The 26,545-nt window shown below is 53.6% G+C and overlaps 3 protein-coding genes across 4 annotated transcripts in view; 2 read left to right on the forward strand and 1 right to left on the reverse strand.

Moving 5' to 3' along the window:
- The window catches only part of ankfn1a (ankyrin repeat and fibronectin type III domain containing 1a), a 38,568-nt gene extending 21,354 nt beyond the window's left edge, over nucleotides 1-17,214 (forward strand). The window contains 19 exon segments of the mRNA XM_086016369.1: nucleotides 1,934-2,056; nucleotides 3,512-3,707; nucleotides 5,325-5,535; nucleotides 5,635-5,715; nucleotides 5,718-5,828; nucleotides 6,693-6,807; nucleotides 7,028-7,125; nucleotides 7,531-7,623; nucleotides 8,173-8,280; nucleotides 8,854-8,953; nucleotides 9,352-9,484; nucleotides 9,596-9,928; nucleotides 10,329-10,495; nucleotides 10,836-10,980; nucleotides 11,075-11,243; nucleotides 12,003-12,169; nucleotides 13,621-13,837; nucleotides 14,179-14,371; nucleotides 14,880-17,214. Of these exon segments, the coding sequence (XP_085872495.1) occupies nucleotides 1,934-2,056; nucleotides 3,512-3,707; nucleotides 5,325-5,535; nucleotides 5,635-5,715; nucleotides 5,718-5,828; nucleotides 6,693-6,807; nucleotides 7,028-7,125; nucleotides 7,531-7,623; nucleotides 8,173-8,280; nucleotides 8,854-8,953; nucleotides 9,352-9,484; nucleotides 9,596-9,928; nucleotides 10,329-10,495; nucleotides 10,836-10,980; nucleotides 11,075-11,243; nucleotides 12,003-12,169; nucleotides 13,621-13,837; nucleotides 14,179-14,371; nucleotides 14,880-15,588 (3,469 nt within the window). The 3' untranslated portion in view covers nucleotides 15,589-17,214.
- A 138-nt stretch (nucleotides 17,215-17,352) lies between these two features.
- nog3 (noggin 3) lies at nucleotides 17,353-21,525 on the forward strand. Its single transcript, XM_086016383.1, has one exon. It carries the CDS (start codon nucleotides 19,373-19,375, stop codon nucleotides 20,054-20,056), a length of 684 nt encoding a protein of 227 aa, XP_085872509.1. The 5' UTR covers nucleotides 17,353-19,372; the 3' UTR covers nucleotides 20,057-21,525.
- LOC147128733 (chromobox protein homolog 2-like) lies at nucleotides 21,168-26,525 on the reverse strand. Of its 2 annotated transcripts, none has more exons than XM_086016373.1 (6): nucleotides 26,109-26,525; nucleotides 25,981-26,024; nucleotides 25,062-25,127; nucleotides 24,919-24,988; nucleotides 24,226-24,578; nucleotides 21,168-23,992 (listed from the first exon to the last, which is right to left on the reverse strand). In XM_086016373.1, exons 1-6 carry the CDS (start codon nucleotides 26,172-26,174, stop codon nucleotides 23,017-23,019), a joined length of 1,575 nt encoding a protein of 524 aa, XP_085872499.1. In that variant the 5' UTR covers nucleotides 26,175-26,525; the 3' UTR covers nucleotides 21,168-23,016. The 2 variants fall into 2 exon arrangements, with proteins under 2 accessions (XP_085872499.1, XP_085872500.1); XM_086016374.1 differs by having other exon boundaries at nucleotides 24,235-24,578; nucleotides 26,109-26,524.
- Between the last annotated feature and the right edge of the window lie 20 nt (nucleotides 26,526-26,545).

A 26,545-nucleotide genomic window follows, 5' to 3' on the forward strand; every position in this document is an offset into this window, starting at 1 on the left:
TTTTTTAGGGGGGTGGGAGGTGATGCCATGGAAAATGTTCCACCGATAGATGGATTTCATCAGCAATGTTGAGTAGCAGCCTGAGGCAGGCGTGAAATGGTGTCCGCTGCTTTTTAATTAGAAGAGGACGAAAAAGCCCGAGTGGCCACTTGATTGGATGAAGCCGTTGATTACACTTGCCAGAAAAACAACATCTTCAGAGGGAAGTGATGCTGCACTTTTGCATATATTCAAACATGGCAGCTGGCTCTCGACTACGACGCGCATATCTTCATCATACAACGTGTGTGTGTGTGTGTGTGTGCGCAGACAGACCACGACAAAACTCTCAGGCATGCATGTATTCTTTATCCTCTGTGAAGAATAAGTGTATCGGTGCCCCACTGAGGAGGCCCGTAGCTGTTTATTGAATGGGACGCACACAAAAACGAAATCAGGAGGCCACACCCCTTAAAGGGACATGGCTCATTAATGCTAGAGCGTTTTCACCCAAATCATGTGACACAAAAGGAGTTTGCGGCATTTCAACTCATCTCGGTGGTGGAAATCGGAGTTCAGCTCAGCAAAGTGTCGGCGACGCGTCTCATCATGTTTTCTCCTCTCCTCTTCTGACCTGAGCTGAGTTTTCCTTTCCGATTGACCTCACACTTTTCCTGTCCGATGTTTCTTTGTTTTTTCCCGGTCCTCTGGCATGCTTCGTCTCCCTCTTCATCATCATTTCCTCCTCATCCTCACTCTCGATTCTTCTACTCGGCTGCCTCTGCCCCTCCTCACTGCATGCTCGCGTGCGCGTGATATGAAAGGCGGCGCTCGTCCAGGCTCCAGTCTCGTCGTCCGACATCTGTCGCTCACCTGCCGCCGTTTGCGTCGGCGCGACCGCGCGCCTGGCCAGCGGGCGTCGGACGAGGGTGGCGCGCGCGCGCGGCGGGCGGCGAGCGCCACATCGCTGCGGCGTGCCGAGATGCTCCGCCAGTCCGCTCGGGAGCTCGACGCGCTGCCTTAGGAATTCTCCGCTCGCCTTCCCGCTGTGAGTAGCAACGCCGGCGCCGCTGACATTTTGCCACTTGCGGACGGACGTGTTTTCCAAGGAATATTTGGCTAAAAGTAGCTTTGGAAAACAAGAGAGGAAATGGTCACAAAATTGGGACTAGAGGACCTCGTTTGACAGCGTTTGATTTCTTGGAAGAAAAAAACCCAATACGTGTTGTGTGGTAACAACTCAACAACATCTTTTCGGAATATTTCAAAAACAACCATCCACTGATGAAATCCAGCTATTGCGTAACAGACTCTAAGTTTGGTGCCTAAAAGTGCTTCTCGTCAGCGCTGACACTTGATCGTTCGGGCTCTCTGTCACTTGTTTGCCAACTTGTGAATTGCGTTTGTGGCTTGAATTCAACCCGCTGCCACTGTGCACCGTTTTTGTCACACGCCAAGCCCAAAAGGAGAGCGCTTGAACTCTAGCGCCGCATTTGGGTTTTGAGTTCAGCGACAAAATCAGCATCGCAAGCGCGCACGTTGGTCCTCATCTGGTGGCGTTTTTTCCTTGGCTGCCACCAGATGGCGTCACTTGCCGTCAAAGGAGCGCAACTCCCGACCACTCTTCCACTTTCATTCTTCCGGAAAAAAGAGGAAAATGTCAAAATGTCGGGGGTTTTTTTTTTTTTTTTTTTTTTCAACCATTTTCGTTTGATTTTGTTACCCAAAATGTTTCTTCGATGTTAGTTTATGTGAAGTCAAATAACCTCGGTCGTTGCGTCACCGCCGGGAGACCGCTTTGCGGGCCCGACTACCCCCCGGACGGGTCGGGCCCGCAAAGCGGTCTCCCGGGCGAGGCTCCGGCCCGGCCGCATCCCGAGCCACGGCGAACGCGCTGGCGCCTCTGCCGCCGCCTGAGGCCGCTCGTCTCCCGACGCTGCGCCTTTGTGGGCAGGTCGGACAGCAAGCTCTCCCGACTGGCTCAGAGGTGGAACCAGCGCACGGCGGCCGGAGATGCTCTGATCCAGGACCTCCACTTCTACACGGGACACCCCCGCGCCTCGCAAAGCCTGGACAGGTGAGTGGGCCGGCGCAAAATGGATGGAAGGAAGGAAGGACGCTCAACGAAAAAAAACCTCAAAGTTGCGACGAAGCTTAATATTGCAAGTCATTTTATTTTGTTTTGGACTCATTGACTGCTGCGGTCGTTAATGTTGGTCGACGTCGAAGTGGCACGGGCGCACGCGCGCATGGAGCACGTTTTCCAACAGGTGGGACGAGTGCCTCGCCCAGCTTCTGACAAATGATAATGACAAACGGCTCAACGTTCAACTTTAGCACAGCTTTTGAGTGGAAGATAAAAGATGAGGCGGCTTGTCACATGGATTATGACGAACAGGAGACGTTGCAAGTGGTACGAGATGAGGCAGCTGAGGCTTGAATCCAGTCTGTGCTTGTATGCCAGAAACAAAGCATGTGTCGCGCTAGGTAAGACGAAAAGTCGGCGTCACGATAGTCAGGAAACCGTGAGGCCGTTAATGGAGTGAATGGTGAGCACGAAGTAGAAAAGCCACCGATGTTCAGCTCGAGCCATGCGGTGAGTCAGCGTCGCTCACGCTGTGTCTTCCTGCCAATCATTTTGTCAGGGTTAGGCTTCTGCTGGACAGGTTTCTTTTCACAAAAAAAGCTTTTTCTCCGCTTTTGGCTGTTGAAAGCAAGCCGCTGCAGATGACTGCCAATTAGTTGCATCCGCGCCGTCCCACTGGCCGGAGCGCGGCGAAGCCGGCGTTAGCTGCCGGTTAAACATGGGCTTGGTGTTCACAGACCAGCCGGCCGCCGGCATCGCTGCTGTTGCCACGGTTACCAGCGGCGGCGCTTTCACCCGGACGTGGAAGACTTTAGAGCTCAAGTTAGGCCAAATGTTTGCAGTTCCCGGTAATTCGATTCCTAGGACTTGCCGGACAATCCCAATTCTCGATTCCCCTCGGCGTCCGAGAAGATCACGTAACAAGAGTGGCTTTTTTTTTTTTTTTTTTTCCCCCCCACCCAGTCCTTGCGCCTTCCTCACCAGGCATTCCCTCACGTGATGACAAGCGATAAGCAGTGACGATCACTGAATCGCCCAATTCTTATCATTTCCCATCTTAAGTGAAAAGTCACCAATCTGTAAGTGCGCGTGTGCCGTCATCGTCGGAAGCATTTTGTCAATTCCAACCCGCTCCTGCCATTCAGTGAGGGACTTTGAAACGTTGAAAATCAGCTTGACTTTGCGCTCACGCCGAAAATGCGGCCGGGCCCACAATCGGCCGCACTGCGCCAATGTTCGCCAATGCCGCGCAGGTGTTTTTTGTTTTGTTTTTTGTTTTTCCCCCAAGCTTAAACCAAGCTGCGCTGCGACGGCGCCATCCGCAGGGCCGCGCACGCCGTCACTGCGCGTGCTTTTCCCCGGCCCAAGCCTGCCTGTCGAAAAGCGCAAGGAAGGGCCTTGGGCGCATGTGACCCGGTGCGCCGTGTGCCATGTGGCTCCCCTCAGACGCCCGCCGGCCGCCGGGAGCCCGCAGATGCAGAACCTGCACTTGTCCCAAGCCAAGAAGGTCGCGGGAGGGCCGGCCTCGCCCAATGCCGCCAAGCGCCTTTATCGCAACCTGTCGGAGAAGCTGCGGGGGAGCACGTCGTCCTTCGAAGACGCGCACTTCTTCGGCAAGAGCGATCGCCTTCGCAAGGCCTCGGTGAGCCGCTCCTCCGTCACAATCGCCTCAGCTGGCACCCGATTGATCAGGCGCAAATGTTTTTGCCCGAAATTTGAAAGCAACCTGGTCGTCTTCCGGTTCACTTTCAGCCATGTGTCCTGGAGACTTTTTTTTTGGGGGGGGGGGGGGGGGTGACTGTTTGTGACCATGATTACAGTTCACAAAAACGGGCAAAATAACTCAAACAAAACAGGAGAAACTGAAAGTGTTTATAAACGGACAGCAAACGTATCGCGCGCTCGCATGCTTGTCGCCGTTGCAGCCGACCTGCGCTTTGGGCTTGATTGCAAATGTTTTTGTTTGCGTGCGTGGCAGAAGGAAGGACGGTGGCGCAGTTGTTTGAGATTGGCAGCAAAAGAGGGCGTGCGTCAGAGCCTGTCACTTTGTGGCGGCGGAATCGATGACCGTGCGCTTTGTGGCCCGGCTAATTGGATGTCGCCTCGGCCTGAACTGGCTGTTCCCTCATTGGTCGCGTCCTTGATTCAATCTCCAATCAGACGCCTCCAGCTGTTTCTCGTCCACGGCCTCAAGTCAGCGAGTGCCGACTGACTTCCTTCGAAACAAAACAAACAAAAACAACACTGGCTACATTTGCTGCAGCATTTTTGACGGCAATTGTTCTTATTGACAGCCAATCAATGAAGACATGATTTATTGAGAGAAATGAATATGAAGCGCTTTTGGGGGGGGACAAAAGGCGCCAATGGATGCCGCGGTTATTCCAGGAGTGTGGCGGGCCAACTTTTGTGCTCAAGGCTCACGTTTGGCCCGTTTGGTCCCTACTAAGATAATAACCGAAAACCGGATGTAAAATGGGTCAAGTATTTCATTGCAATGATAACATCAAATACTTTTGAATTTTAGAGAAATCAAACGACCGTTAATTTACCCGTTGTTGACTCAACTATTTTTGAAATGACTATTGGAGCAATATCGATCAAAACCGAATAGACCTCAGTGTCCCTGAAAAATGGCATTCATTGCACAAATGACTTTATTTTATTATTTGCACTCAATCTACAAACCAGTTACTCACTTAGCTGAAAATGTCAAAATAATTGTAATCATCATTTCAAAAATCATACTCATTTTTAGTATGTAGACTGCAATACATTCATTTGCAACTAATTAGCCAATGAATGAATGAGAAAAAGTATACTCTGTAAAATTATTTATTTGATGAATGAAATGCAAATGTATTTTCAGCCTGTTTTATTTGATTTATTAGTCAGTTAAACCTGGAAACTTTACTCATGTTTTCTCATTTTATGGTTGACTATACATCAAGCTAGCAACTCTGTGAATGGCGCAATTGACTTTGAATCCAACTGGCGTCCAAGCAGTCCTCACCTCAGACTTGCTTTACATTTCCAAGATGAGGCCCTCAAACTGGGCTTGTGGCGTCAATTAGGATTTTGTTGATTGATTGATCGAATTACCAGGGAGGCAATTGGCGACGCGTCGGACAATTTGGCCAGCTGACGCGGCGTAAAACGCGGTGGTGTCACGGCAGCAACGCGCGTTGCGCTCGTGACAAAAGATGAAGCGCCCGATGTGATGAATGAGCGGCGAAAACCGAGCCGTGCGCGTGTCCAGACGATGCAGGGCGGCGAGTGCCTGATGGAGGCGGTGGAGCAGCAGGACGTGGACACGGCGCGCGCGCTCCTGTGCCGGCTGGCGGCCGACGAGCTGGACCTGAACGCGGCCGGCGGCCACGGCCTGACGCCGCTGGACGTGGCCGTCGCCACCGACAACGCGCCCATCGCCAGGTTGCTGCTCAAGGCCGGCGCCAGGGAGGGGCCGCACTGTGAGTAGCGCCCGCGCGGGCCGCGCGGCCGCGCCCCCGCGCGGCCGCGCGGCCGCGCCCCCGCGAGCTAACCTCTTGGCCGGCCCCGCCCCGCCGCAGTGGTGAGCGCGGAGAGCGGCGAGGCCCACCTGGCGGCCCTGCTGGCCGAGGCGGAGCGGCGCGCCGCCGAGCTGTCGGCGCGGGGCAGCGGGACGGCCTGTCGCTGGAGGCCTGCCACAAGGACAAGCAGCTGAGGGCCTGCGAGTGGCGCTGCAAGCTCTACAAGCACATGAGGACCACCTTCCAGAACGCACGTGAGAGCGCCGCAACGCAACAAACATCCTCACTTGGCTCACTTCCGACGCCCGTGTCGAGAAAAATGCTCAATTGTGGCCGCCTGCCACGGAAAACAATTGAGAGGAAAAAAAACACCGCGCCTGCTTTCTACTTTGAATTTGCAGCTTGGCTGGGTTGTAGGTGAGGGAATCGAGACCAAAAAAAGTTCCATTTCCTCAAACGTGGACAGCCCAGCCCACTGTGACTTTCAAGACCCTTGCTGCGGACTTGATCTTTTTCACAGCTGCAGTTATTGTTGGGCGCTCCCCAACACAAAATGGAGCCACAAAGTGGCAAATTGTGGCCCCGATATCCAGCTCTGGAAAAAATGAAAAGAACTCAATCAAACACGCAAGGACAATTTGTATTTTCAATTTGCCAGTTGCTGTGTAGTAGTTAGTGACTCGGTCGAATCCAGTAAAAAACAAACATTTTCTTGTATGTAACAAAATCACAGAAAGTCATCATTTGACCACCAACGTTTTTTTTTTTTTTTGTTTGTTGTTGTTTTTTTTTTTCCAGAGCTGCAACGTGGATGTAAAATGGTCATTGCTAGCCACAAAAATAGTCAATTGTGCTCACGATATTTAGCTATGAGAGGGAAAATGACCCCCCCGCCCCAAAAAACCCACTGAACAGTTTTGGTATTTGTTTTCGTTTTCTGCAAGTAACTTCCTTCTTTCATACAAACTTCAAACAAGACAACGAGATCGGTTGTTGATTTTGCACTGCCGTAACGTGCGCATCCACCCCGTAGCTCAAAAATGTGCAGCAAGTGTTCCGGAATGCGCGTGCGACGTCGCCTTGGATGTTGCTGAGGACTGTCTGCTGCTGTCGCGCAGGCCCCCCCGAGGCTCCCCACCTTGGTGCGTCTGAGCGTGAGCAGCAGCACCGCGCTGAGCGTCACCTTCCAGGAGGCGCAGGGCCTCCACTGCGCCGTCGCCACCAAGTACAAAGGTAGGCGCCATGGCAAACATCGGCGTGACAAAAAAGTGGCCACAATTTCAGCTGCGGTTTTTTTTGTGGACTGTTGGTGCCATTTAGTTAGCCACTTTGCCCGGGGCGCAGCAATCACAAGTTTAATGACCTCATCATCGTGATCGGAGGGGAACTATCGATTTGGAATCAAAGGACAAATGAAGCCATTACGTGTGTGTGTGTGTGTGCGTGTGCGCAGTGGAGTGGAGTTGCTTGAAGGATTTCTCGCTGCTGGCCGGAGAGATGCTGCTGGAGAACCCGCAGAGCCTCAAATGCACCATCGGCAGCCTCAGCACGGTACGAAGGCCGTCGCTTACCAAATACAACCCCCCCCCTCCCGTCCCCCCTCCTTAAATCACCCGACTTGACTGGCGGCAAAGTTAAGTCCGCAGTTTTTGGAGCTCGGGACTTGCTGGGCCGAAGCGGATGGATGACTCGACCGGAGTCGGACTCGAGCGCCTTGTCGCCTTTGCCTTCCGTTGCCACGACAACGCGAAGAGCGCTTGCGAATGTCTTGCTCTGGCCGACGCGTCGTCAGTGCAACATGCCGGACGCGAGCAAGACTTTGAGACGGGCGCTTTGCTCGACACAAGTCCTGACTTATTTTTTTGTCTTCCCAGCGACTCGAGGCTCGCTTGCGACTTGAGGCGGCGCCGCGCCGCCCGAAGCCGACTGAACGTTTGCCGTGGTGTTGTGCCGCAGGGTCGTCTGTACTTTGTGCGGGTGTCGGCCTGCAACGTGAAGGGCTGGGGGCCGCCCCGCCTGCTCCCTGCCGCCCCTCCGCCGCTCCTTCCAGTACGTTGGGCCGCCGACCTACTTTGCCGCCCGCGCATGTCGCCGGCGTATGTCGCAAACGCGTGTGCGTGCGTGTTGACGTGGCGGCGCGTGTGCGCCGGCAGCAGGGAGGCAGCGAGCGCGTGGGCGTCTGTTTTTTTGCACTGCACTCATGTCCAAGTGGAACAGATGTAAAGGGGACTGTGAGCCACCGTGCCAGCACACCCACCTCAGGGAGAGTCACTAAACGCACGCACGCACGCACACAGTCAAGCCGCTAGACTGAACTGAATTCATGAGCTGATTATTTTCTTCACTGAGCCTTTGGATTTTCCGCTCGAAATGCAGTCGACAATGTTGCTTGCCTCAATGCGCTCGCTCGTAGTATGCAGGCACTGTCTGGACGTAGGAAGCCGAGTAAGGTATGGTATGGGGGCTGTGGCTAGCTAGCTAGGCCGGTTTAGTGAGTTGGATTCTTGATCTACAACAGATTTAAAATGGCAAGTTGTCATTGAAAATGAGCTTGATTATTCCGATTTGACATGACTTCCTTTTCGGTTTTCCCTCCAGACTGGCGAGAGAGCGACGGGCGGGAGCACAGGAGGCGCAGCCACACGGAGGTTATGGAGCGCCTGCTGCAGCAGGTCCGAGCCACGCACTCGCACTACTGCGGAGGAGGTGAGCGGCCCCGCCCCCAGGCTTAAGCCGCTGACCCGCCTCTGTTTTGCAAGTATCGTTCAATAGACGTCTACAGTGAAATGTGCTGTTCCTCAGGGATCAATCATCGATCCACTCAGCTTTTGCCTATGTCCTTCATCTAAAGTTGAACATGTCTTCGCTCCAGTTAATGTGTTAGTGCTCGCCGTACCTTTCAGAACCTGAAACGGCTTCTTTGTAGCCGCTCAGCGATAAGGTGGACGGCGTTGCGTACCGGCGTTTGCCATCTGTGCGCGCTTGGCCGGTCAGCGTCAGCGTCAGACGTCCGACGTCCGTTTACAGGACGCTAATTACGTGACGCTTAATTAGCCCGGCTCAAAAGCTCCGCTGTGCTTTTGGAGATTGGCGTCGCTGAGCGGCCGCGGGAGGCGACGGCGCTAGAGGAAGGGAAAAAGGAAAAAGAAAAAAAAGATGGCGGCGACAGCCCGAGCCGATAAGCGCGCGTCCTGTCAGACGAGGCTGCCGCGCCGACCTCGTGAAAAAGTGGGGAAAAAAACCTCCGGCGGGATGTTTTCCGCTTGTCTTTTTGCGCAGATGCTTCCAAGCTGCAGAACACCAACAGGAAGCAGTCGGTCTCCAGAAGTCTCAAACATCTTTTCAACTCCTCCAACAAGTTTGTCAAGACACTGAAAAGGTTCGTTTGGGCTGTGCCGCTCACGGGGCAAAGGAGCTCACTGAAATATTCGGAACACCTCTCCTTGCTTTTTTCACCTTATCGGTGACGATTATCAGGAACAAAATGATCAGCTTTTGGGGTCTCACGATATCGTTTCAATGCAAACCCCCCCGAATCACCAATCTCTTTACGGCGTTATTGCCACATCAGAAATCATCCAGCGCTCGCAGTCTCCCGATTGACTTTTTTTTTTTTTTTCATCACGACCCAAGTTTGGGCACGGACGCATGAGTGGTCTTATTTTTGGCATCTCGTCTTGCAATTGGCCAAGTCGCGGGCTATTTGCCAACTTCATCAACTTTGTCCGAACGTCGCGACTTGAAAGAGTCAGACTTGTTTTGCGCCGCGTGCTTCAGGGGCATCTACCTGGCGGCCGTCTTCTACCACAAGGACAAGTTGCTGGTGACGGCCGAGGAGCAGATCCCCATCGTGGAGGTGGACGACTCCTACGGCAGCTCCCTCATGCAGGACTTCCTCTGGTTCACTAAGGTCGGACGTCCGCCGCCAAATCGAGCAAATGTGTTACTTGAGCAATGAGGTTGACCTGAGTGGAGGAGGGGCAGGGGTAGCGCTTTGACCAAAAGCGTGCTTGCGGCGCAGCTGTCGTGCATGTGGGAGGACGTGCGCTGGCTGCGCCAGAGCACGTGGGCGTCGTCGTCGTCGTCGTCGGCGCTGCAGGCGCGCCACAAGATGCTGAGCGCCGCCGGGCAGCTGCAGAACCTGCTGGGCACGCACAACCTGGGCCGCGCCCACTACGAGCCCATCAAGGATCGCCACGGCAACGTGCTGCTGGTGACGGTGCGCGACGCCGACGGCCAGCACTCGCTCCTCAGCGGCAAGTGGATGCCGCTGGCCAAAGTGCAGAGTCAGCGCAAGTCGCTGTCCACGCCCGAGGAGCCCTACGCCCTCGACGTCCTCGTCATCACGCTGCAGGTGGCCCCCTAACAGACGCCGCCCACCCGCAACGTTGACCTCGCGCAGACACACGCACTTTCTTTCACCTTGGAAAAGAAACTGTCACTTCAGTACATTCATTAGGATGAACTGAACACAATCGGTCAAAAATATACCGGTATTTCCACACATGTACTTTGACTACAGTATTTGAATGAATTGAAACCCCCAAAAATGTAATAGTGACCATTTTTGATTGAAAAATAACATTTAAAATGAGAATAAATGATTACAATAAACTGTGAAATATTTCATTGTATTTATAAATAATAGCGAGGCGTAGCGTTATTAAGTCTTGCTCAAATTGGAAAGGATGACAAAATTGAGCAAAAATAAGGATGACATTTTTTTTTTTGTTTGTTTTAATCCCCCGGTGCAGGACATCGTGGCGTACCAGCGCCGCAGCAGCCAGCGGCTGGCGCCGGGCCTCTACCTGGGCTACCTGAAGCTCAGCAGCTCCGTGGACCAGATCCGGGTCCTGGTCTCCCAGAGGACCCCCAACATGCTGTGTCACGCCCGCGTGCGCGACAACGCCAACGTGTCCAGGTCGGTGGCGGCCGCCCCGTTTTCCTTGCCTCGCAGTTGCCGCCTTCCCGTGTGGGCAATATGTGCCAGGGAGGATTGCCCCGCCCGACGAACAAACAAACAGACGAGCGAGCGAGGGCGGAATTTTGTAAGTAAGTAAGTAAGGAAAGAAAAACAAGAAAGAAAGGAGGAAGGAAGGCAAGAAGGGCACAGAACAGAAGAAGAAAATGTCCAACTAAATGCGATTGGAGTGAAGCGCGAGGCAGGCGTGCGGCCCACTATGGAGAAATGCCGTTTGGCTGAAGATTTCCTGGCGCCCCAGATGCCCTTTTGAGCCGGCAAATGTGTTTTTTGTCCTCAGGGAGGAGTGGGATTGGATCCGCGCGCTGTCGGACGGCGGCCATCAGGCCCGGCCCAGGCCCGAAAGCCACGCGCCGCTGCTCTACTACGAGCTGCAGACGGCCATCAAGACGCTGGTCAAGAACCTCAACCTACCTCTGCACCAGGTGCCTTTGCTGACATGCACATTGCTTGACCAATTGAATTTGCCACCAAGGAAGGCGCCCACGTGACCAGCCGCCTTGCGTTGTGCCCGGGCAGGCCCGTCACTTGCGCCTGTACAGCCAGGAAGTGGTGGAGCTGGGTCACGGCGTGTGCTTGCTGCTGCTGCTGCCGGCCGCCGACGACGTCTGCACGGCCCCCGGCCAGGCCAACCCCTACACGCCGCTCTCGGGCTTCCTGCACCTGCCGCTGCAGATGTTTGAGCTGGGTAAGGAAAACAAAACTAAACCAAACCAAACTAACAGAACTGACGTCGACTCCAAGGACGGAAACCATTCCTCCAATACGCCCCGCCCCGATCGCCACCACGGCATTTTCATACGGCGGACTGTACGGTTGACTCCAAGGCTGAAACGACGAATCGAATACTCCAAGGATCACGACGTCGCCATTTCTATGCGATGGACTCCGGAGGACTATCGCCATTCATCGATTATTCACTAATTGCTACGACAGGATTTTTATATTCTGGACTTTATAGCGCTTTGAGGCCCCCCTGGTAGAAAAGCGCTATATAAGTGACAGCCCATTTACCATTTACTCAACGACTGAAACGTTTAATCCGATTCCCCCGACTTGCCACAACAGGATTACTGTGCAGTGGACTATGTAGGACTGACACGATGAATCGAGTTTTCTATCACGACAGCAGGATTTTTATATCGCAGACTTGTTGAGCGCAGGGCTGAAACTTTGCTCTGTGGCAATAATCGATAAAAGGAGTTAGTTCTGCCTCTTGTTCTTGCTGTGAATTACACTGCGTGTCTTCCAGTACAGCTCACTACTGGCCGGAAACGTTGTGGTAGCAAGTGGTATTGCACCCATGGCGCACACCTGTAAATTCCGACTTGTCAGCGTAGTGTGAAAAACACGCGCTTGAAAATCTGCACCGATGACTGACTTGAGACTGTGAAATGTGACTTGATGGCAAGTCTTGCCTCCATGGTGCCAATTTGTTTGCCCTCAGTGCACTTCTGCGCCTACAAGGAGAAGTTCATCAGTTTGTACTGCCGCCTGTCGTCCGTGCTGGACCTGGACGCCCTCATCACCCAGCAGGCGCTTCGGGAGGCCATCACGGACGGCGAGGTGGCCGGCGCCAAGCACACGCATCAGCTCATACTCGACTACATCCAGGTAACCGCCCTCCCCCGCCAAGAATGCAAAATCGGGATCCGCCCGGAAAACTCAATGTGGCCAATCGTGGACGTCGGCGTCATCGGCATCTTGCTTGCTGAATCGTCTTCGCTTTTGACAACAGGGAGATCGTTTTCGTTGTGTTGCCAAAGCCCTTTTTTTTTTTACTTCCAGCCATCTTGCCGGACGCCAAAGTCGGCGGAGGGAACGGTTGCATGTTTTCATCGCAAATTTGTCACACTGTCAAAAGTCTCAAGCGAAATGTTCCTTAATGTCCTCGTCTTAAAAACCTTCTTCAGTCGCCTTTCGCCAGCGCGACAAAAAGTCAACCAGCGCCGCCGCCGTTAATGCGCACCGACCGCGACTCCGCAAGTGTGCGCTCCCTTGCTGGCCCTCTGCATACTAGCAGGCTGCGTGCGTGCGTGCGTGCGTGCGCGCGGTGCCCGATCCGTCTCGCTGAGATGTTTTAGTCTGGAAAAAACATGCCCACCCCCCGAAACCACAAATTGGCTAGAGAGGGAACGTCAGAGGTGGGCGGGGGGGAATCCAACAGTAGAATAACTTTGTGTGTGTTTGTGTCGCTTGTGATTGTCGCGTGTGCATGTTAACCAACAACTTTGAAAGCAAAAAAAAGAAAAACGTGTTGAATTTGGCAACAGGCGTGCGTTGAAACACGCGAAGGCCTCGTCTGAGCTCTCGTGGCTTGCGAGCAAATTGAGCAAAAGTGAGCTGCAGTTTGTCAGGCGGGCGGACAAGCGCAACAATTCTCACCAGGATGTCATTCTGACACACAAGAAAAACGTATTTAACATCACTGTCAAGATGCGAGCTTGAATTTGGCCCCACGCGCACACAGCTGACGCACTCCATCAAGGGGCTTGCTGTGGAGATGACGTCGTGTGGTCCGAGTTTGGCGAGAGTGGCCACACTTTGCCGGAGGAAAACAGGCCACGCTCAGACGGGCGGCCCACGCCGGCTGACTTTTTAAATTTTATTCCCCCCCCCAAGTTGTACATTAAAACCAGCAAATTACACTCAAGTTCAATGGCACTCAATCATTTTTATTTGTTTATTTATTTTTACTGTAATTTATTGTAAATAACACAATTTAAGAAATGTTACAAAATGTGTAGCATTACTGTATTAAATAATAATTATAAATTAATATTAAAAATGTAAGTTAATAAAGGAAATACAACACATTTAAAAACATGATGAAAGAGAATGCAAATAAATAAACGACTTTAGTCTACTGTCTATACTGTAGTAGTCACATGTTGGAGCCTTTAAGGGGTGCGGCCTCATGAGGGACATCGTAATCGAAGTTGGCTTTAATGGCGTGTGAGCTGCGGCTTGCAGCAGCCCAGTAAACAGCCCAAAGAGCATCAGCCGCTGTGGCTCTCTTGCCAAGAGCGTTTGTTTATCATGAATTTTTTGCGTACTTTTTACAGCAGCTGGACGAGACTCGTCGGGACCTCCGCTGGCTGACGGACGCGCTGCAGTACGCCCGCTACAAGCAGCCTCGCGGCGGCGTTCCCGTCGCCTGCCTGGTGGACGCCGGCGCCCCGGACAGCGACGGCGGCCAGCACAAAAGCGACTCCACCTCCTCCGTCATGGACTACCTGCCTTCGCCTTCGCCCGAACTCTGCAGGCGGAAGGCCATCGGCGGTGAGCATCGTCGTCATTGGGGCGTTTCCTGGCAGCTGCGCTACCGTTCTGACCTTGCACTCACCTGCACCTGCACCTGCATGGCCCCGGCACTAGTTGAGTTTTTGGGCAAAATTGTTTGAGTCGGAACAGCAAACGGCCTCACTTCAGGTCAGGAGGAGAAGCGGCAGGAAAACAGGCCCAAATTCAGATCATGTCAGATTTGCGGGGCAAAAGGCAATTGAAATGTTAGCTGAGCTTTGACTAAATGGGAGTCTTGAATTGAGATTTCAACTTTGCTACACGGAGGCAGGCGGGGCCCGACCCAAATTTTGCGCGCGCTGACCGGCCGCTGTGCGCAGACTCGCCGCCGGGCTCGGACGAGGACGCTTCGTCGGAGGTCTTCCTGCCCACCGACAGCGACTATGACTCCAGCGACGCCCTGAGCCCCCGCGAGCTGGACCTGCTCTACTCGCCCCCCCAGGACCTGGCCCAGCAGGCCGCGCACTCGCTGGGGGGCAGCGCGCCCGACGTGCTCCAGATCCACGAGCTCAGGTCAGTCGCTGCTGCCGCCGCCGGCGCGCTTCGGCCCGATCGGCGTTTGGGCTCCTTTTTGCCATCACAAGCGTCCGTTCCAACCACCGCTTAGGAACCAGTTCTTTCAAAGAATCTTTGATGAAATCATAAACCCTTATTTTAAAAGAAATGAATGTGGGCAACTTTCAAAATCACTTGAGTAATTTAATTTGGAAAATTAGTCAGGGTCATTTATTTAGCTAATTACAGTTTATTAACCGATTCGTTCATGCTATTTCTTGTGAATACTTTTTTCAAATTATTGAATGAGTTTAAAAAAAAAAAGAAGAAAATATATTAGAATGAATCCACTATTGGGAAAAAAACCAGCCAAAATAATGCAGCAAAATATGTCAGAACGCCTTGTGAGCCAGACGAATCATCGCAGCCGTAGTTTTCTGACGCTTGCGTCATAAGAAGGCGAACGTCTCGTCTCTCGGTCGGTCGGTGCGTCGGCCCGCCCACGTTGTCGTGTTTGCTTGTCCAGGTACAGCAGCGCCCCTGCCAAGGACCTGCCGCCGCCGCCGCCGTCGCCGGTGGCGAAGGACGCCAAAGACGGCGCGTGGCCCTTCCTGCCGCACTCCCCCTCGCTGTCCAAAGACTTTGTCGCCTTTCCGTGGGCTCCGCCCCGCTCGCCGCCGTCCGCCTCGCTGTCCCCCCGCTCGGCCGGCGACCTCCCGCTGTCCTTGCCGCTCTGCCCGGCGCTGCGCCACACCACCGAGACTCTGGAGGGCCTCTCGCTCTCGCGGACCCAGCGGGAGGGCGGCGCCCCCGACCCCCCCGACCCCCCCTCCAAGCGCAAGCTGCTCTCCAGGAGCCACCGGGGACAGTATTTCAGCGGGCCCCAGCGCTGGCTGAGGGGACACAGCGGCGAAAGCCACACGGGGTCCCTATCCGAGGGCGTCTACACCAAGCAGCGCGACATGGAGCTCCCGCCGCCGGCGCCGCCCGCCCCGCAGGGCGCCCCCCACGTGAGCCGCGCCGACTGCGTCCTGGAGAGCCGCAAGGGCCGCCCCCGAGAGCCGAGGCCCCACGTGCGGAGGATCTTCGCGGAGGCCGGCAAGGCGCCGGAGGGGGCGGCGCCGCTGCGCTCGGAGGGCCAAGGGGAGGAGCCGGAAGGGGCGGCCGGACAGGACGTCGACTCGGACGACCAAACCAACGCTCAAGTGTCGGAGATTCTCAGCAGCACGCTTTAGCCCAGCGCCCCCCCCCCCCCCAGAAAAAAGATGTCCGCACGTACATGGCTATTTTCAAAAGCAGTTCGACGCTGTCCACGTTTGTCACATTTGGCCAATCGCAAGGCTGAAACCTCGACATCTGATGACTTGCTCGCCTCCGTTTGGAAAGGTACTGTATGGTTTTTTTGTTTTTTTTTTCCCAATCATTCCAAAATGCAGCAAAATGATTCAAGTCAGGCCCCAAATTTCTTTGTGAAGGTCGGTCCAATCGAGTTCGGCTGCATCGCTGACGGCCTTCAAGATGATTCCTCAAAGCATGATTTGTTGACTTCTTTGCCAGGTGTACGTTGTCTTGTCGTGGGGTTTTGGAAAGTCCCCCCAAAAAAAGCGCCGTTTTGAAGGACCAAAATAGTTTGTTGTGGACCGAAGGCCAACACGCATTTGCGATATGTTTTTTGGAAGTATCTGTGTACATGTGGACATTTGCGCCCCCGTCCCACATGGAGGCGTCTGCTGCTGCTGCTGCTTCCCGTTTCTCACTTGCTGTTGATGAGCCCGCGAGCCGGCCTTGACCCCAAGCCACTTCACTCCCAAGGCGGACGCACTTTGGCGTGAGGCCTTATTCTTCTCTGCCTTCAAGCCATACGCGGGACTCAAACCGGATCTCGTATCACCACCCCGGACGGAGGGTTGATTGAAAGCAAGAACTTTTGTTTTGGAATGCGGAGACGCTATGGAGTCCGCGCGGAACGGCCCCGCCCGAGGTCAGGTGTTCAACGTGATCCCGGTTGGAAGCTCCGTCTTCAGTCCTGACGTTTTGTCGGCCGGCGTCACGTCCTCTTGAAGTTTCCGTCTTCAAAATGGAGAGCATAGGAGGCCTCAGGTGGCAGGAGCCATGCAGCCACCTTGCGCTACTCGCTTTCGGGACATTCTGCTCCGTTGGCCACTTGCAAGCCCTCAAACTTTGTATCCTGAACTTGAAAACGTTTGAAAATGTCGGAGGTGGAGACGATAGGAAGCGCGAGTTGTTTCCGAGCGGTCCGACCCCTTCCCGTGGTCCCAAACTCGGCAGCCCGTGGAAGTGCCCAGCGTCTCTCGGACCTTTTGCGTCAGCCGTAGAAAACAAAAGTTGCTGGTTCAACTTGGACAAGCCTCGGACCTCTCCCCCACCGCCCCTCCCCCCTCCCCCATCCCTCGCGCCCGCCCGGCGTCGACTGTTACGCAGATGATCAGCAATGCGAGCTGCAACTGCAACTTTGCACGCTGTCCAGCAAAACGAGCAGGGAAAAAAATGCCATGCTAACGTTGCGAGGAGTCAATGCGGACCGACCGACGGGTCCGGCTCCACTTTGCGACCGTTGCCACTTTCGGAATTTGCAAATGCTTGCAATTGGAAAGTTTACATGGGAATGAACCGGGAGGCCAGTTTTACGGAGAGCGAGCGCATTCAAGCGCAAACTTTGTCTTTTTTCAAATGCAGACATTCATGCAAGATGCATAGCTCGACTTGCCCGCATGCGAGTGCAATACAAGTACCTTCAAGTCCCCGGCAAGCCAAAAGAAATCTCTCGAAAATTTGGCACCCCACGGAACAACCCTTCAAAAGAATGAGCATCTGAATTCAAAATAAACAAAACAACAGTTCCTCCTTTTGTCTCTGCGTGATGTGCGTGCACTCACTACCAACAATGAGGCGCTCTAATGCAGCCAAGCCAGAGGATTATCTGATGAGATGGTGTATTTTCAGGCTGCACTTTTGCAATCGCGAGGCGCTCGGGTTGTTTTGCGCGGGAGGGGCGACTCGTGTCCGAGCGTCCGTTTTAGCCTCGCCCCTTCTTCAAACGTGCCAAGTGTATTTTGAAATGACTTTTCGGGGTCGTTAAGAGCCGAGCCTCCGATTTGACACTTCCACTTCATTCCCGCGGCAATTTTCCGACGGCGACCTTTGCCCCAATCTTGCAGCCCAAGTCCCCATTTTGTGTTGGGCGACGCATGGACGTCCTTTTCTCGTCGGACGCGCCTCTTTTGTGCTGGCGTGACGCGCTGCGCTTCAAGTGGCACGCCGATGTCGGATGTCACCTGTCATGGTTGCTGTTTGCGTCGTCGTCTGACTCGGGTCTGCCGCTCACTTCCGGTTTTGCTTCCTCACACGCCGCTGACGCTTCGCTTCGCTTCGTTTTGTTTCGGGGGACCCGCAAATTATCTTGTCTTTTCCATGTTCTCGAGGAGCACAGATTGTTCACGTTGCGTGTGCGCACGTTGTCTTTTTTTTCTTTTTCTTTGTCCACTCTTCTTGATGCGTGCACATTGTGGAATAAAAGCTGACGGAACTTGTGCCGAGTCAACAAATGCGCGCAGACTTGCTCGGAATGTGCCGGCCGCTCGCTGAATTTGGGATGCAGACGCCGCGTCGTCGTCTTTCTTCCCCAAACGTTTCACCTTTGCGGTTGCGGCGTGGAAACTGCCCACCGAGGCCAAGCTAATTGTTGCTCAAAGTTGCCAAACGTCACGTCTCGTAAGATTTGTTTTTGAAAAGTTTGAAAGCTAGGTTTCCCCCCAATTTTTCAAAGTAGCGAAGGAAGGCGGTGCTTTTTGGGGTCGAGCTGGCAACTGGCAAGTGCTCAGTTGGCATCGAGGGCCGAGCCGCGGTGTCGGTGGACGTCGTGCACGTGGGTGCGAAGTGCAAAAGCAAAAGCCGCCGGTGCGTTCCCCCCGGCCAACGAGGAAGTTTTTCTTATCTGAGCATCGCCTCTGACAGATTTGCACAATCTGGCGGCGCCGCTCGCAAAATGACCGAAACGCTCCCGGCGGCGGCGGCGGCGGAATGTTCCGTCGCCTCCGCCAAGGAGCAGGTCTTGTTTTGCTTGCGTGAGTCCAAACATGAAAACGGCACGTTTGCGTGCACGGCGACAAAGTGGGACAAGCAAAGTCACACGCGGACGCTCAAGTGCGGCCGCCTGGCCTGTGAATTTTTCTGCTGGTCCGCAACTTGGATGCGATGCGAGAGAGCGGGCGCGACGGTCGGGACGCCTCAAGAAAACAAACACGCGCGCACAGCACCGCAGGTGCTCAAGTACTCACGTTGTCTTCAGTTGAGGCACTGTACTGTAGAAAAAGGACTAGTTAAGTGCTGAATTAACTCTTCTGCTCTAACTCTAAGTCAAAGTAAAAAAAAGTACAGACTGAAAGAGTACAAATATTTTATATTTATGAATTATATCGATCACACGTGTCGCAATGGAGGGCAAAAGGTTTAGAGGTTTCATATTTTGGGCGTGTGTGCGTGTTGCATGTGTGTTCTGTCTGTGTGTGTGTTTCCACAAGTCGGGGTGTTCGCGTCTTGTGTTTGCGTGTGTTGTTGCATGTGTGCCTTGCTTGTATATTTGTGCATATTCGCGTGTAGCATGTGGGTGTGTTTTTGAGTCTGTTTTTGTTTGTGTGTTGCATGCGTGCTTGTGTTCGTTGCTTGTGTGTGCGTGTTGCATGTGTGTTTGCGTGTTATTACCTGTGTGTGCTTGTGCTGCGTGTTTGCGCCTGGGTTGGTCCTGCGTCTTGATGACGTCGCGGCCCATGCCGCCCAGTCCAGTGGTGCTGTTTAGTATTTGGGTGGACGCACGGAGCTTGGCCGTCATTCGAGCGCGAGAAAGCAAAAGAGAAGACGAAGGAGGAGTCCACCAGAACCTCTCCGAGTCATGCGGTGCGAGTGGCCCACGACCCCGCCTCGGTGTGCAAGGGACGCGGGCCGCGACTCGTGACGTGAGGCGGCCCAAACAAGTTGACAGATTGCGTCCACGTTTTGGCGATGGCTCCCCGTGCGCATCCGCGACTTCGCTCCCCGCTGGTCTTGGCGCTCCTTCTGGCTCGGGCCTGGTGCCAGCACTACCTCCTGCTGCGGCCGGTTCCGAGCGACCAGCTTCCGCTGGTGGAGCTCAAGGAGGACCCGGACCCTCTGCTGGACCCCCGCGACGAGGACCTGAACGAGACGGAGCTGCGAGGCGCGCTGGGCGGACACTTTGACGCGCACTCCATGTCCGTGCGGCCCCCGCCGGAGCGGCCGCGGGACGAGGACGCGAAGGCGGGGAGGGAGGACGCGGACTGGCACCCGCTGTATCTCCTCCCGAGCGGCCCCACGCCAGTGGACGTCGGCGCCCCGGACTTGGAGGCGCGGCAGGGCAACAAGTCGAAGGCGGCCAAGAAGCTGCGTCGGCGGCTGCAGTCGTGGCTGCGCTCGCACGTCGCCTGCCCGCTGCTGCAGGCGTGGAGCGACCTGGGCGTCCGCTTCTGGCCGCGCTACGTCAAGGCGGGGCGCTGCTCCAGCAAGCGCTCGTGCTCCGTGCCCGAGGGCATGCGCTGCGCCCCCGCCAAGGCCAAGCGCTTGACGCTGCTCCGCTGGCGCTGCGTGCGCAGCGAAGCGGCCCTCAGCTGCGCCTGGATCCCGGTCCAATACCCCGTCGTGTCCGAGTGCAAGTGCTCGTGCGCCAAATGACCGACTGCAGGCGAGGGGCTGACTTGCTTCCCCGACCACATTGCAGAAAAATGTTGCACTTGCACTCCATAATATTGGAAGGACACATTAAATAGCACGCAAAGAAATGAAACCGTTTTGGGGGGAGTTACTTTTTCATTCAGTGGACTGTGATGCTCTGCACTGCGAACTACTTGTCCACGCGCTTGACATGCTTGGCAAGCGAGCAGTGCCCTCTAGTGGCCAACAAACTGTCCAGGCATGATAATAAATCAACTCAAAAGTGGCATGTGGCACTAAAAAAAAAAAACACAAAGTTCTGATCCGACTTCTTCGCCTAAACTTACAAAAATCGAAAGAAATGTTCCTGTCAATTGGAGACAAATAGCCTTTTGGATAAACGCAACATTAGCCTTCAATAGCAACGGAAAACGTGCATCCTGTATGCGTTCTTGTTTTAGATTAGATCAAGAATTTTTCAATGCCAAAATGTGTGTTTTTTAGGGTGACATGACAAAACACACAAATCCTTTCCAACACTAAAAAGTAGTTGCAATCATGCTTGAGTGCTTCTTCGTCGCTTGTCCTGAAATACAAGCCGAGCTCAGTGCTGCCCGACATGTAGTGGCACAACGTGGTACTACACTGAGTTTTTTGGGGGGGGATGCAGCTTTACTTGCGTTTTAATATTCGCGATATAGCGAGGGAATGCTGCACACACTGGTGCAGTGGTGCCTGTGTAGTTTCCAAAGAGCGGACGCTGGCAGTTTGTCACCCGAGTGCGAGGAGCCAGTCGGGCTGCACACCCCCGCTTCAGGAGTAGCGCTTCAGCACCGACGCCACAAGGTGGCGCCAAATCACTTCTTTCTTATGAGACGGGGCTTTAGTGCCATTTCGTGGCATTTCAAAAGCAGCCAATTGGCACGTTTTGTAGCGGAGGACCCCCGAATCAGAAAATTGGTCAATTTGCGAATAGTGCGCGCGCGTGTGTGTGTCACCGTATTTGCCTGTGTGTGGCAACACTGAGGCACAGTGTTGCGTGCGTGTTTACGCATACCAGCTTGTCTGCCTGTTTGCTCAAATTTATTTGGGGAAAATTCCAACTCTGCAGCAACAACAGTACGAGCTCAAATTTAGTTCATAAGATTTATTTATGTATTATTTTTTTTACAGATTACGATGATCAATCCGTTTGGTGCGGTTTGTTGTCAAAAGTTAATAAGTGACTCATTTACAGTTATTTCAGATCATGTAATTTCAATTTTAAAATCAAGTGTTTTTAAACTGTATTTTTCAAATGATGCAATTAGTGTTGGTTGATCCAATCATTTTGGTTTTGCCCATCATGCAACAAAAGTGGGGAAAAAAATAATGCAAATATTGACTCGCTTGGTAATCTCATTGAGTTTGGAGATTGCTCATTAAGATCAGTTTGGATTATTGTAATTTGTGTACCCTAATTGTAGATCAATTGTCATTGTCCCACACAATCCCCCATGCAATAAACGTGATGAATTGAAACATTATTTTCATCTCATTTAGATCTTTAATGCTATCTAAAATAGATTTTAATTGATCGAATAAATATGAAATAATAAAATTTAAGAATGCAATTACCTCAATTGTACTAATGTTGTTGGAATCAGGAAACTTTTAACGTTTGATTCTGGCAACCATGCAATAGAAAGCTAATCAAGTCATTCGTTTCCAAAATGAACAAAATCGATTGTTGGCACCAATTGATGCGTTTTTTTTTTTGTTCTGTATGTTCTCGCGAATGAAAGCTGTCTCGCGTCTTTCGTAGTCGCAACTCGACAGCGCCACCTGCAGCAGCAGCAGGCGAACACCATCAAATGGTCTCCTCCATTAGGTGGCACTACACGACGTTTTATTTTGAAATGTTGAAAAATGAGGCACACAGTTGAGGTGACTAGAAAGATATTTACAGTATAAATTAAAGGATCAGTCATGTGTGTGGAATACTGCTGAGGAGACAATTAAATAACATTCATAGCACCTTTGGTCCAAACACACAAAAAACACCAAACAGTCAAATGTCCAAATTGCGGATCGCCGCTTATGTTTTCGGAACGTTGTGGACCGGAACCTGAGGCACTGACGACTTCCTGCTTCCCGTTTTCGTCAACTTGAACAGGAAACAAAAAAAAACAACGAACAAACAAAAGTGTCCGCGTTGGGGGATTTGGCGTCCCGGCTGCCGTTCCCTCATTGGCCCGTTTCACGCTGCCCTCCAGGCAAAGTGGCACATCGGAGGCGGAACGCTAGCGCCAAGATGGCGTTTACTTGCTTGTGCCGCTGCGGGTTCTCCCGTTTAGATGATGACATAATAATTAGCACCTGTTACAGCGCCGTGTTCGCTCTGCCCTTGCGGCTTCTCACATTCAGATAGATGCGTGGTGACAATCGCTTTCACGTGTTAAACTTCCAACTGCCATTCCGCATCGCTACTTTTAAGCTACTGAGAAAAAACACCGGTGGGCAACTTCTTTCACACACGGGAGAGTTCGGCATTCGCCCGGCGATTGCAGCTTGACGCATTCGGATAATTTGATGCGTGGCAACAATTGCTTTCAACACAACAGGGCGTTTTCGATGTTCAAGTTGACACCGGTCACAGCTATATCTGTATGCACAGAGGGTGTTCCACTTGTGTGACTCCTCTGAAGTTGGCAACTTTGCAGGTTCACGAACGACGCCCCCCCCCCCATCCCCCAGCCCCGTCCCTCCATCCCACAGCGCTACCTGTAAAAAATGTAGCTATTAGCGAACGGCGTGCAAGGAGCTGACAAGAGTTGGCATTTGGTGAGTCTCGAGTGTTAAACTTTAGGTTTTGGTCACAGTGAATTAAGCCCCGACACACCGACGGCGTTCCGCTTCCGTTGCGCCTGCGATGAAGCCGGCATCGCTCGAGCGAGCCTTCCCCCCCGCCCCCCCATCCGTGGCGGGCAGCGCGAGAGCGGCTAGTGGTTGCGCGGGTTGAAGAAGCCCACGCTGGTGGGCGACTCCTTGACCGTGACGGTGATGAAGTTGGCGGTGACGTCGGTGACAAAGACGTGTTCCAGAAGGTTCCGCGTGGGCCGCCAGTCCGTCTCGGCGTCCGACTCGGTGGCGGCGTCGCCCAGGCTGGGCCGGCCGTCGCTAGGAAACGAGGCGGCGTCCCGCTCCCATTCGCCGCTGCTGCTGTCGTCCGAGTCGCCGGTGCTGAGCTCGTTGAGGCCGCGGCCGGACTTGCGCTCGTCCGGCCGCCCGCCGCCGCCGCCGCCGCCGGCCGGCTCCTTTCTGGCCTTCTCGGCGGCGCCCCCCGCAGGCGGGACCGGACGCTGCCCGCCGGGAGTGACGCAAGTGTCTCTGATGAGCACCAGGCCGCCGCTGCGCGAGCTGGAGCGCACCGCCGCTCCGGAGCGCACCAATGCCCCGCCGTTGCCCTGATGTCCGGCCGGCGGCGTCTTGGCGACGCTCTGCTGGTTGAGCGCCCGCAGGCCGAGCGTCTGATTGGTCGGCCGCTGCGAGGACGAGGACGGCGGCGGCGCCACCTTGGCGAGCGCTCGCTTGTGTTGGAGCAGAGCCGCGTGGCCGCCGTGGCTGTCCTGCCTCCTCTGAGGCGGCGCCGGGCGCTGCGCCGTCGCCTGACCGCCCCCGAAGACGGCTCTCAGAGGGGGCGGTGTCCCTTTGAGGCCGGCGCCGGGCCCCGACGCGGAGCGTTTCAGCTCGCCGTGCGACGTCTTCCTTTGCGGCGAGCCGCCGGCTTTGCCGAGGGAGGGCGAAGAGTCCGGCGCCGGGCGGTTCCAAACGCAGCCCCCTTTGGACGCTGCCGACACCTGGGAGAAAACCGAGCTCTGCGCGGCGGCGTGGTGCTCTCTGGCGCTGCGGCTGAGTCCGGTGTAGGTGAAGCTCGCCGGCTGCAGCGGCTTTTTCATCCCCGGCCGGGACTCCACCCTGCGAAGGCACAACACAGGCTTTGGAAAGGTGCGTAGACACATCAATTCATCTTTTCTCGTCATTACTCCGAATGGAGCCATTACAGTGGCCGCCCCCGCTAAATCCCGTTTTCAAGCCATCGTTCAATGAACGCCGCTTGTTTGTTCAGGTTAGAAAATGCCCGATCATGCACGCCCGTCCAAGCGGGGGATCGCCGCATCTTGCGCGCGCCTCCGAATCGGGTTGCGTACTTTCCGTACTTGCGTAGGAAGCCCGGCAGCAGCTGGTGGTGGCTCGGGGCCGAGGGCAAAGGCGGCGTCCTGCTCTTGGCGTGGCTCAGAGCGCCCGCGCCCGCGTCGGCGTGAAGCGCCTTGCGCCCGCGCTTCTTGCGATGGGCCTCGGCTTTGGCGGGCAGGATCTGAGGCCTCCTCTGGGGGGCGGGGTGCAGCCGGGGGCCCGCCGTCGCGGCCGCCCCCTTGGCCTTCTTGCGCTCGCGCTCCTCCTCGTCGTCGTCTTCCTCGGACGACGACGCCGCTGACGAAGACGCGCCGGAGAAGGACGACGAGGACGAGCGGCTGTCCTTCGCGGCGGGTGCAACGGGAAGCTGAAGGTGGGCAGCCAACTTTTCATCAATCATTTGACATTCACTTTAAATACAAGCGAACAAAATGAGAAACTCAAAGTAAATGAGATCAGGCACATTTTCAAAGCTAAAGGAAATGAAAACATGTCAAATACATGTGATCAAAAATTTACACACAAAAAAAAAATCATTTGAAATGTGTAAACTAAAAATATGCAGGAATTAAAAAATAAATAAACAGTAGTTTGAGCTATTATTCTTTTGCTACTGACACATTTCAAATGACACAAAGACAAATGTCGTCTTCTTCTTATTTTTTAATATACTTTGCGGTTTTGAGCTGAAAGTGAATAGAAATTACCGGAAACTTGCGCGGTCGTCCTCTCGGCCTCTTTCCTTTCGTCTGGAACAAAAGTTCTCGCTCTTGTTCCCTAAAATGACCGAATTGAATCAAAGTCTAGTGTCGCATGTCGTGTTGTTATTCCAGTCGGATCGGTCACCAACCTTTTGTGAAAGGCTGCAAGTAACCTCGGGTCCAAAATATTCTCCTCTGGCTCCCAGCTGTTGTGCCTAAAATCACAACACATCAGAGGAGCGGCATCCATCCGATTGTTTTGTGGATGTTTTCATTTGTTATACATAACCCTATCACGTGTCTAAAATAGCCAAGGGATGATAAGAGGCAGTTTACCATTGAGACAAGATGTTGTTTCCAATATTGCTTGAGTTGAAATAAGTTGCATGCTCACGCATTTGCTATGGAATTACTGCTTGTGCGCTTGCGGTTCCACACGATGTGCATTTTGTCGCCTTGTTCTTGTGACCCGTGTCAATAAAGTTGAATGTCAATGAGAGAGGCTCCAGTGCGTAACAATCCGGCCATAACAACAAAACAGCGCCATGCACAGCAAACAGCGGCAACAACAACAAAAAGAGAATGGGACAGTACACAGATGAAAACGTCAGATTTGCTGACATGTGTGTTGTTATAATTATTGATTCGATGCTGCTTATTGTCATTTTAGCGCACCAGAAGAGGGGCAATATGAAGAGGAATGTTATGCAAAATAAACCCAACAATCGTGTTCCTTTTTTTGTAAGCCACAGTATTAGAATGAGCTGTTTGGAAAACAATCAGCAAAAAGAAGACAAACGAGCACTAACGGCGGCAGCTTTTTTTTTTGTGTCTGTTGCGCTCGCTGAGACAAAAAGAAGGCTGCACCTCGCACAAGGTAAACAGCGCACACAAGAAAAGCGGCAAGAATGCCAATGTTTTGTTCTTGTTCTTTTTGTCATTTTGCCTGCTGGCCGTTTTGCTGCTCTGCTAGCTCGCTGTGCGTGCGCGTGCATGTGTGTGTGTGTGCGTGCGTGCGTGCGTGCTCGATTAGCCTCTGCGGCTAGCTGAGACAGGCTAGCGACTTACTTGGACGACCACCCTCTCCACTTGACAAGATACTCGAACTTGCCCTGCAAAAGAGCACACAGGCGAGCTTGATGGAGGTTCCGGGAGAGCCGCTGACCCGCTCCCGAGCCGCCCGCGGGCTCGCTCACCTTTCTCGGCCGCTTGCTGAGGATGCATTCGGCATCAAATACCTGGCCCACTGTCACCCCCTCCATTGCTCGCACCAGCAGGACGGCCGGGAAGCACAGGCCTTCTTGGGCGCGCGCGGCCACCGTAGGCGCTTGGCGCTGCTTCGCGTCAGTTTTTAAATCGCTTCAAAATGAGCATTTCATTGAAATTGTCCATTGAGCGGTGTTTCTTTTTGTCGTCTTACGAAAACCCACACATTAACCCACCCACACGTGGCATTTGTAACTAATCTATTCTAATAACATGATAATAACTTATGCATAATAGCATAGGAAAGTGGAAACCATCAACGTAGGTATACAAACCTGTGTCAGGGGTTTTATTTACTTAATTTCCCTTAGACCATATAACATTGGAAACTACGACAAACAAAACAAATGTTGAGTCTTTCTCCCTC

The sequence above is a fragment of the Filicampus tigris genome, chromosome 19, assembly GCF_054856515.1.
Source record: "Filicampus tigris isolate MCC_2025a chromosome 19, RoL_Ftig_1.0, whole genome shotgun sequence".
NCBI classification, from domain to species: Eukaryota; Metazoa; Chordata; class Actinopteri; order Syngnathiformes; family Syngnathidae; genus Filicampus; species Filicampus tigris.

Excerpts from the sequence above, each read along its gene's own strand:
- nog3 (XM_086016383.1), top strand. The coding sequence starts at position 19,373 with ATGGCTCCCCGTGCGCATCCGCGACTTCGCTCCCCGCTGGTCTTGGCG.
- LOC147128733 (XM_086016373.1), bottom strand. The coding sequence starts at position 26,174 with ATGGAGGGGGTGACAGTGGGCCAGGTATTTGATGCCGAATGCATCCTC. Across the intron at positions 25,128-25,980 it reads TGGAGAGGGTGGTCGTCCAA|GCACAACAGCTGGGAGCCAG; the intron begins GTAAGTCGCTAG and ends TTGTGATTTTAG. Across the intron at positions 24,579-24,918 it reads GACGACCGCGCAAGTTTCCG|CTTCCCGTTGCACCCGCCGC; the intron begins GTAATTTCTATT and ends GCCCACCTTCAG.